Consider the following 11069-nt stretch of genomic DNA (forward strand, 5'->3'; position numbering starts at 1 on the left):
CAAAAGAAATGGAGTTCTGATAACTCCTTGGTAATGGCCTTTCTCATCAACTCTATGGAAAGCAGCCCAAGAAACTTACTCCCAGGTTGGGAATGATGCTCAGGTTTATGAACTACACAAGAAACTTCATGAAACCAAGCAGCAAGAGCAAACTCTTTCTCAATACTATTCTGAGTTGCGTAGTTTGTAGTAGGAGCTTGATTTCTATGACACCTTCCAGGCAACCTGTACTGCCAATGCTACTGCATTCGAGAAATGAGAAGATAAATTCCGGTTTCTGATTTTCTGACTGGGTTGAATGTTGAGTATGATCAGATTCATGTCCAAGTACTTAGCCAGGATTCTTTCCCTACCTTGGAGCAGTCTTATTCATTGATCTAGTTGGAGGACAGCCGCCGCCATGGTATTCTACAGCATACTACTCAGGACCGTTCAGCTTTACTTTCTGGGTCCACTCAACCTAAAAGTGGTCACCCTCAATCTAATGAATGATCGTTCCTCCTCTAATAGGGAACCAGTCAGGTGTGACTACTGTGGTAAGGAACGTCATACCAAAGACTTCTGTTGGAAGCTGCATGGCCGACCCTCATCCTCACGAGGACGTGGCCGTGGTCGATCCTCCCAGGCTGCACATCACACTGAGAACTCTGAACCTGTACCTGATAGTACTGGTTCCTCTCTTTCTCAGGATGAGCTTGCTATGCTTAGGCGTTTGATGACTCCTCCCGCTTCTACCTCTACATCTACTTTGGTTTCCTCTAACTCTCACCTAGCCTCCTCAGGTATTGTCAATGTGCATCGGTTTGTCTCTCGTCCTTGGATTATTGACTCCGGTGCCACTGATCGTATGACTGACTCTTTTAGTCTCTTTTTTTTTCGGTATTCTCCTTATTCTGGTAAAGACAAGGTTAGAGTGGCTGATGGTTCCCTCTCCTCTATTTCTGGAAAGGGATCTATCACTTGTTCTCCCTCTTTATCCTTAGCATCTGTTCTTCATGTTCCAGATTTTTCTACTACCTTCTTTCTATTAGGCGTCTCACCATTGATCTGAATTGTAAAGTAACTTTTTTCCCTTCTCACTGTGTCTTTCAAGATCTAGTGACAGAGAAAATGATTGACTACGGTAGGGTGCAGGGTGATCTTTATTTGATCGATGATGACACTTCTTCAGTGGGTCAAGCTCATCAAACCGACTCTCCTTCAATATATTCAGTGTTACTTCTTTTGCATAGGCGTTTTGGTCATCCCTCTGTTGGCACTTTGGTTATAGCTTTTCCTTTTTTATTTCAGCACTGTAATCCCAAGGATTTCTTTTGTGATGCTTGTGTTTTGGCTAAGCAAACTCATGCAACTTATTCCAATTTGAATAATAGAAGTTCCTGTCCTTTATGTTAATTCACTCTGATGTGCGGTGCCTTGCCCGTTGTTCTTCCATTAATAGTTATTGTTGGTTTGTGACTTTTATTGATTGTCATACACGGGTTACCTGTATTTATTTGATGCATCAAAAGAGTGAAGTGTTTCGTTGTTTTCAATTTTTTCACACCATGGTTCGCACCCAGCTTGACTCTACCATCAAAATTCTTCGAAGTGATAATGGCAAAGAATATTTTGAGCGTTCCTTTCAATCTTATCTTGCCACTTAGGGGATTATCCATCAAACCAGTTGCGTTGATACACCGGCTCAAAATGGTGTGGCTGAATGCAAAAATCGGCAATTGTTGGAGGTCGCATGTGCTCTTATATTTGAAATGAATGTTGCTCCTCAGTATTGGAGTGAAGTGTTCTCACCGCTGCTTATCTCATCAACCAAATGTCGACTCGTGTCCTTGACTTCAAGGCTTCTATTGCGGTTCTCCAAGGTTCTACCACATTTCTTCTACCACCTAAAGTTTTCGGATGTGCCTGTTTTGTCTGGAATCATCAGGGACTTAAGTGTGTATTCATTGGATACTCTACTATCCAGAAGGGCTACAAGTGTTATCACACCCCTTCTCATCGGGTCTTTGTTTCTATTCTATGGATATTGTGTTCCATGAATTTGTTGCCTATTACTCTCTAGCACCTCTTCATGGGGGGATATTTCTCTGTTTGGTGAAGATGTGTCTCCAGCAGTTCCTATTCTTAGCTTAGACTCTACTTCTACTTCTTCAGTTCCTTCAGTCTAGGGGGGAGTCTTCTCTTGTTCATGTTCAGCCGCCCATGAAAGTTTATGTCTATCATCGTGAGCAGTAAATAGACACCACCCCAGTGGCACCTATGACACCTGCACCACCACCTAGCCAGTCGTCATCTCCTAATCAGCTCCTTACCCTTGATCAGGTAATACTTACTCTGCTTCTATTATTTCTGACCCATCTCTTGACTTACCCATTGCTATTCAAAAGCTAACTAGATCTTGTACCCAACACCCTATTGCTAAAGTGGTTTCGTACAACTCTTTTTCTCCTTCACATCATACCTTTGAGTCTTCCTTGTCATCTATTTTCATTCCCCAAAATTGGCAGGAAACTATCACAGAACTGTAGTGGAAAGCAGGCATGATTGAAGAATTTTGCAAGCCCTGAAAAAGAATGGTACTTGGGATCTCTCTCTTCCACCATACAAAAGGATAGTGAGTTGCAAATGGGCTTTCACTGTAAAGCAAACTATGGATGGGACAGTGGACCGGTACAAGGCTAGGCTGGTTGCAAGAGGATTTACCCAGACTTATGGTCTGGATTACCAGGAGACGTTCGCACCAATTGCAAAAATGAATACCATCTGTGTGATTCTTTCTTATGCTGTGAATCTAGGATGGAATTTGCAACAACTTGACATCAAGAGCGCATTTCTTCTTGGAGAACTGGAAGAAGAAGTGTACATAAAAATTCCTCCTGGTTTCTAATGTCAGGAAACCAAGGGAAAGGTTTGCAAGCTCAAAAGAGCTCTGTATAGCTTAAGAAACAGGGGTAGAATTGGAAAACAGGGATAATTCTAGATCGGCGGGTCAGAATCTAAACAAAATTAAATTGGGTTCTTCTTTAGGATTGAAGAACAGAGCATCCCAGTGCACGAGGCTCCCGCTATTGTAGGATCTGAAAGGGGCAAATGTCCGAAGCCTTATCCCCGCATCGCGGAGAGGCTGTTTCCATTTCTTTTAGATTGAAGAACATAAGGTCAAAATATGGACAGATTCTAACAGCTGGATTCTTCTATTCAGAATTCTAGCAAAAAAAGCCTTGCATATGAATTCTGAGTAGAATAGAAGTTGCAACCACCAATCTACCTTGATCAAACATAAGAGATCTTCAATGGATAAGAGAGCAGAAAAAGCTTTTCATTAATCAAAATCCTTGTACAATGCTGGACTCCCTTACAAACTTATATAGAAAACTCAAAAACAGACTCTAACACTAACAAAGAAAGGTCTAACCCAATTCTTTATAAGGGAACCTAAACTGACTAGGAAACTGAAATAACAAAGAAATGAAGACACTAACTGAAGTAATCTGTATGCCTAGCCTATAGTCCTATACCTATATTATAGGCACATTACAATGAAAATCCTTGGGATTAAAGACCCAACACATACATAACACAACCCAAAGCTTATTTCCACTAAATAAGCTCATTTAGGCCAACTTAAACACTTCAACCAAAAAGAACTAAGTTAAAAACAGAATTAAAAGAGTAGACAAACTAGGCCACGCTAGGCTGGCCTCTTTTGGATCTCCTGCGATAGACCTTCAGATCTGCATCACACTCCTCTTCTTCTCAGACGTTGTGTGTTTGTTCTTCACCGTAAGGTGACTCAAACACTAGCGTTCTCTTTCCCAAACGGCATCCCTGCTATGACATTTTCCCTTGAAATCGAGCCTGCCCTGCGACCACCACCTGGTGGCAATTGCAGAGCTCGAGTTGATATCCTCCCCCTCAGTCTGGATTATTGATGGTGTGCAGTCAGTAGGCCTCCTCAATATCGACCTTCCCCTGTAGTATCAGGGCAGTCGGAGTTCTCTCAAGAGAGATCCATCACCTGCAAGCCCTTCCCCTTCTCCCTGGCCCTGTATGCTATCGTGAGGAAGATGATAGATACTGCTCATTATCTAATTAAAGTCTTATGTCACTTCTTCCAATAATACCCTTCCTTCTATCCTTAATTCTGTTCGGTCCATTTATGTTAATGCCTAATCTGCCCCCAGCCTCTAATTTGTAATTTCTATCCTATCCCTTCCCTTTTTATCTACCTAACCCTCCCCTTTAAAGCTTGAAATATTTACTTTCTTCATATATGGATTGAAAATTTTTTCTTCCACCACCACAAATTCTTAAATATAGAAGACAATGATGCTCAATATAGTGCCACTAAGTCCTATTGTGAGAGAAAATGAAGTTACTTAAGACTAAGCAGTCAAAGTAAGAAAATTAAGAGAGAAGTTTCCAGACATTGATGGGTTATGTACTGCACAGCATTACTGGGAATTAAGCAACTTTGTTTTGGTTACTGATTTCTTGGGGGGGAGAGTAGTAGACAGAGAGATGGCTTGGGTTATTGAGTAACTTGGCATAAGAGAAACAATCTATTTGTTGATATAATTTGAGGGTTGGAGATTGATAATAATTGATCCTCTAAGAGAGAGAATGGTGGTTGGATCTGCGGATAAGCAAGTTGGGTGCGGAAATAGGAATGCTTGTACTATGAAAAGGGGGGGGGGGGGGGGGTGAGAGAGAGAAATAAAGATATAAAAGTAATGTAGAAGCATCAGAGTTACTACATACCCAACAATTGCACAATTACATACCAATTTGAGATATACCTCAAGTTCTCTAGAAATAGAAGACTACATCAAGAAACACACTAAAGAGACTTATCAACTTCAGGATATTAACCCACATGGTTTAGAGCTTTTACCATAGAGATATAAAAGCTGGTCTTCACTTACAGGGGGAAGACACACTTGCCTTCATCTCTGTTGCTACTCGACAAAGCTCGCTCTATCTTAGAGTTCAAGGGGCAAATACTCCACAAAATGGAGGTGTGAAATATAGAAGCATCAGAGTTAGAGCTGATTACAAGCTCATGCATGAAGACACAGAAAGATGAATACCATTAAAATTCAAAAGGAAGCGATGTGGCTAATCCAGGTTGAAATATTTCCACTAAATCATCATAGTGGTGATAAGCAAGTTCTGGAAACAACTAAAGCACTTTCTAACCAGTGTATGAGCACAATAAGATCATTAAAAATGTTCAATATAAAATGCAATTTATTGAGCCTTATGCATCTACTTGTACCAATAAGCTAAGTAACTTTACCAACCAATGTGCGAGCACAATAAGAATCATTAACAATGTTTAAATAAATAAAAAATAATTCATTGTGCCCTATGCATCTAGTTATATCAATAGTCTTCGCTTAAGCAGCGAAAAAGAAAGTTGCGTTGACGTAAATTCAAATGTACACACATTTATTGCACATATTCATATAAAACAAGTAAACAACAAAACCCTTAAGCATATATAGGAGGCATGCCTCAGGAAGCACTTGTATCAGATAAAAGGACAGCTAGAACCAAAGGTAAAACCAATGGCGGATCTGGGAGTCAGGACACCAAAAACCTAACCCACAAAGGAAATTCATGAGTATGCCACTAAAAAACTATACTAATCGTTTTTAAGAAAACAAGTATATAACTGTTGCTTCAAATGATGTTTCACAGGAAGTAGCACGAAATAAGAAAGAGAAGTAATTCTTCCCTCATGCCACACAAGGGAAAAACTTACTTTTTCCATCCAGAAACCACACTTCTGCATGTGTGTCCTGCAGAAACCAGAGCGAGCAAAGTTGGATGTCGTGTTAGCCATCAACGAAGAGTAACACTGAGAACATGAAACCAAGGCCTGCATAAGACCTTTTAAGTTACTTCCATGAAGAAAGGTTTGCTAAAGAGCCAAATATTGTCACTCCGACGGTAGACGCCGTCTCTTCCCATAGTCAGCATCCCTTGTTCGAGACCTGCTATCCTCTTGCATCACACGGGACTTGCTCCTAGACCTTGAAGAGGTCTGCCCTCTATCCCAGTCATCCTCATTTTGATAGTCACGTTCTCTCGGACGATTGTCCCTATAGCCATCTTTTTCTTCTTTGTACCGGTGCTCCCTATCAGACCTATCCCAGTCCTGGTCCCTCTCTTCACGATGCCTCCTCTCAGAGTTTCCTGACCACTCACGCTCAGAACCCCTATCCTTCTCCCGGGAGGCAGCATTTGACCTCCCCCCTCCCCTCTCATGGCTTGCCTCTCCATACCCATAGTCAGATGCCCCATTTTCACCACCATAACTTGACTCCCTTGTCCTTCTCCCATGATCATCCCCTCCCCATCCACCCATGTTTGGGTCAGTCCACATTCCGACATGCTGACCATCCATTCCACTAGTACCCATCATTCCCATTCCATTAGCAGACATTCCACGGACGAAGAAAGCTGGGTTGACATGTGGAGCCACACCAGGAAGTGCCATAGTATTAACAGCTTGAAACGAAGGAATCATCCCAGGAAAAGCATGACCTGAGAATCCCCCATAAGCACCTCCTCGACCCATGTACGTTGGATCAAATCCTGCACCCATCATACTTTGAGGATGCATCATCCCACCAGCTGGGCCCCCCAGGGCAGGACCTGCAAGGCCTTGCCCATAAGGACCCCCACTAGCATTGCTTCCAACACCCGCATTGCCTCCAATCATGTTTTTCGCTCCAATAGATCCTCTACCTCTCATTGGTCCTCCACCACCAGGACCCCTGTTGAGTAGTCCTTGGCCTCCTCGACCCCATCCAACCTTCCCAAAGTTCCTGCCTGTTTCTCCAGTTGGATAATTCATTCCACCACCTCTTCCCACCCCATCATTCATGGGTCTTCGTACTTGTGGCTGTGACTGAGCCTGTGCTTGGGTTTTGTTCATATAGGCGGCTCCTATCTGTTTCAAAGTCTGTGGAGTTGCGAAATTCACCACACAAGCTCGACCATTGAAAACATGGCCATTCATCCCTTCTTTACATGCAGTTGTAGCAGTTGGATCAAAGAATTCCACTTGACAGTAGCCCTTTGATTTTCCACTAGCTCTCTCATCAAAGAATTTGATTTCCTTTACCCTCCCATATTGAGATAGCACACTTTCAAGCTCAGCATCGGTAGTCCACCAATGCAGTTCACTCACAAAGAGCATGGTGCTACCATTCTCCATAGGCTGCCGGCTTGGATTTTCATTCATCACAGGACGATTCATGCTGATATTCATTCCTGTTCGGTTGATAGGCATTTGTGGAGCACTTCTTGGAGCACCAGAGCCTGAATCTGGCAATGACAAAGATCCACCAGCAAATTTTACCGGTATCTGACTAGGATCAACAGCAACTTTAGCAGGCACAGGTGCTGATCCTCCGATCCCTGAGCTTCCAACTTGAACTTCAGATCCCATATCCATAACCCTCTCTTTATGCGAAAGCCCAACTGGGTAATCACCAGCTGCCCCTTCCAAACCTTTGCCAGACATAAATGCTCCCTTATTCTGCTCCGGAAAACTGGCTTTCATATTGGAGTCCTTCCCCTCCAACCCAACTCCCGGGATGCTTATATCTTCCGACCCACCTTGTTCAACGACCCTTGATTTGAAGGCGTCAGATTTTTGAGCTTGTGGTCCACTCCCTGCACCTCCTAAAATAGGTGTTTCGGTGCGGTGCAGCTGCAGAAATCCGTCACCAACATTGACATCATTGTAGAGATCATCGTACTCATCATCCTCTCCCATCAGCTCCTCTTCTGCGAGGGCAGAGATTGCTCCACCGCCCTGATACTGCATCTTCTGACTACCTCCACCATATTCTTCATCTCCGTAGTCTAATTGCTCTTCCGCCATCGGATCCATTTATGCTAACTCCAGATGTTGAAACAACAAACAGAGATCCCTAATCTCCACCTAACAATAACATGTAAAAGAGGGCGTAAAAAGAGAGACAGGGAGGAAGGGGATATTAAAAATACACATAAATCTCTACTGCACACCCGCCGGGAAAGGATCACTTGATAATAGCAGGGAAAATATGGAAATTCCTCAACCCATATATAAATGCAAAAGGGGAAAACTTCAAATAAACAAATAGCACACACATACACAGTGTTAGAGAGATAGAAAATGGGAAAAAAAAAATCTTTTACCCAGAAAAGGCTAAAAACAAATACAGGTAGAGGGAAAGTAGCGAGTAGCAATCCCAGATGGAAAATTTTGAAAACAAAATAGAAAGCTGATTATACCCGCCTCTCATAATCATAAGAAACGGCGAAGTCTTCAATAGCTAAGCTGTGAATTCGTTTGGATGCAGAAATTACGAGTACCCACAACAACATTACAGTTTTCAAACAAAAGACCTACTAACAAATGGATGCAGAAACAAATCAAAAGAATATCGATATATGTCATAATAGTTGAATATTCTTACCAGAAATTATAAGAAAAACATAGAAAAAGTGTGTAAAAAAGGAAAATTTTCGGATATCTTCGGATATTTCGATTTGATGAATAGGCCGAGAATGTTTAATGTTTTGTTTCCTTACTCTTCTGCTCTGTTTTAAGCTCTTAGATGCTCATAGCCATAGATCGAGAATGTTTAATGTTTTCGTACTCTTCTGCTCTGTTTTAAGCTCTTAGACCCTCATAGCCATAGGCCTTAGACACCAGGGTACCTCTCTCTCTCTCTCTCTCTCTCTCTCTCTGTGTCTCTCTCACACTTCTTCTGACTTTTGCTGCCTTCCCTTATTTATTATCAAATCTTTTATATAATGTCTAAAGAGTCTAATTAAACCCACGAGGAAGATCCATCAACTGTTCCTTGGTCCTTAATTAGTGTCCCTGCTCCTTACCATATTTTTGGTTGTTCTCCTTATGTTAAGTCGGAAAGGAGGAAAAAATTCCCAAAACTTCTTAGAATGTGCATTAGCCATTGAGAATTCTTCTCATGGAAGAGAAAAGCCATTCCAAAATTAATATTAGATATATATTCTAATAAAATGTCTCTTAAAAAAATGTTGGAATTTTATGGTTTTAAAATTAAAGATTCAAAATATTATTATAAAATGTGTATTAGAGTATTTGATGTTTTTCTAATAGGCATCTAAATGACCAATAGACGTGATTATTGGAAACTTATTTGAATGATTAACAAACAAGTCTTTGGGAGAAGATATGGTTTTTGGGCATGTCTTTTGAAGACATCCCTTGGTGGTGCTCTCTCTCTCTCTTCTATATATAGAAATGGTGTTTTGCCTATTTCTCTAATATTTTGGAGACAATTCAGCACAACTTTGAAAGTATTCTGACGTAGCTCAGTAAACAAGTGCAACGACTACTAGAGGGGCCTATAGGGCTATTTTATCTTGGAGGTTGATTCGCAAGAACTTGACTTGCACCATAAAGAATGTCTACAGTCTTAAGGAAAGTGTCTGTTAGCACAACTCATACCCACTAATCCTTAAGTTTCTCCATACAATTTTAGATTCATAATGCTATATTTGGTGATTGAATTTGCCAATATCAACGTTGGTTTATCTACGGTTCAGATAAGTACTCTATCCAATTTATTTACATGTGATATCATGTGTAATTTGGATAATTATTTATAACATGAAAAAAGCCATTTTCTCACTTCTTTTGATTTCCAAAGTGCAACCAAACAAATAATATTGTGTGGGAACTCCTTCCCTCATTTTTCCTTTCCCTTGTCTTTTCTTCCCTCGACTCATCAACATGTCATTATTAAAGATTGTCAATACCTTGTATATTTTACGAGTACATATGTTAAATGACAAGATTTACCTCATCAAGAATAATAAATTATACAAACAACTAATAAAAAATTAAGGCTAAAAATTATTTGACAATTTAAGTTGTGAGGATAAGAAAATCCAATTTTGAAAAGATTCACACATTGCCCTATCAACTTTAGTGTTCTACTTGACTCTATGACTTACAATGTATGAGATTTTTGTTGGGAATTTAATCCGATAGGTGTTAGGCAATACCCGAATCTTTGGAGGATCATATCCTTTTTTGGGTAAATGGAGGATCATATCAATCTCCTCTCAAACACAAATTTTACAATATAAAATTTAACGGGATAAGACATGTTAGCTTTTGAAACACAAGTATAGTTCTTCACTTTCTCCATGCGATCTTAGCTCTTCCACACATAAGCAAGGAAACGTTCACACAACCATTGCATTCTTCGCAAATGCACTCTCTCATTTAGGATTTCAAAAAACCCTAATTTTCACCAAAATACAACGAGGAGAAAGAGATTTCGATGGAGGAGGGAGGGGAGCAGTTGAAATATGCTCCCTCGGCCTCCCCCCTCATCTTTTATATTAAGTGTGCAACCTTTTTCAGACGGTGCATCATAGTGTTTTTTTTTTGTTTTTTTTTTTTTAAAAAAATAAAAGACATGCTATACATATTGTCTTATGGGAAAATGATATATAAATCGTTGATGGTACATACTCTCTCCTCTCTCACCATGTGAATCCCCCTATATACGAATGTTAGGCACTTCAACTATACGCCCACTGGCTTGGCATGAGATTTGCCAATACATGCGGGGTCTGTATAGATCTCCCCTCCCCTCATCTTATAAAAGGAGACAAATGATGGTGTAGGACAAAGCTACAGAATAAAAAGAATACTCGAACCATAATTGTTCATGAACTGAAGGAATAGTCGTCAAATTGGCAGGGAACGCCATAATCAAATCAAATCAAATCAATTTCTAAAAATTAAGTCTTGCACAATGGATCCAACAATAGTTGTACACAATGCACATTGGGGCAAGGATTTGAAACTCGGGATTGTGAGTTGGATTGCCTAATGCGATGCCAAATCCACCGATCTGAGCCCATCTGAAAAATCAATAAAAATATATATAATTTTTAAAAGAATTGAGTTAACAAAGAAACACAAATTCAACTACAGTTGGTTATAATGAGATTGTAACATTTGTTCTGGAGGTGGCGCATTCAGACAGTATATTGTACTGTTT

At 40.5% G+C, this 11069-nt stretch overlaps 1 protein-coding gene across 2 annotated transcripts; it reads right to left on the reverse strand.

Annotated features, from left to right (window-relative positions):
• Positions 1-5480: 5480 nt before the first annotated feature.
• On the reverse strand, positions 5481-8724 carry LOC122647848 (cleavage and polyadenylation specificity factor subunit 6-like). 2 transcript variants are annotated; one of them, XM_043841149.1, is made up of 2 exons: positions 8664-8724; positions 5481-7960 (listed from the first exon to the last, which is right to left on the reverse strand). In XM_043841149.1, exon 2 carries the CDS (start codon positions 7907-7909, stop codon positions 5945-5947), a length of 1965 nt encoding a protein of 654 aa, XP_043697084.1. In that variant the 5' UTR covers positions 7910-7960; positions 8664-8724; the 3' UTR covers positions 5481-5944. The 2 variants fall into 2 exon arrangements, with proteins under 2 accessions (XP_043697084.1, XP_043697085.1); XM_043841150.1 differs by lacking the exon at positions 8664-8724 and adding an exon at positions 8481-8628.
• Positions 8725-11069: the final 2345 nt, after the last annotated feature.

The sequence above is a fragment of the Telopea speciosissima genome, unplaced genomic scaffold (genome assembly GCF_018873765.1).
Source record: "Telopea speciosissima isolate NSW1024214 ecotype Mountain lineage unplaced genomic scaffold, Tspe_v1 Tspe_v1.0221, whole genome shotgun sequence".
NCBI classification, from domain to species: Eukaryota; Viridiplantae; Streptophyta; class Magnoliopsida; order Proteales; family Proteaceae; genus Telopea; species Telopea speciosissima.

Excerpts from the sequence above, each read along its gene's own strand:
- LOC122647848 (XM_043841149.1), bottom strand. The coding sequence starts at position 7,909 with ATGGATCCGATGGCGGAAGAGCAATTAGACTACGGAGATGAAGAATAT.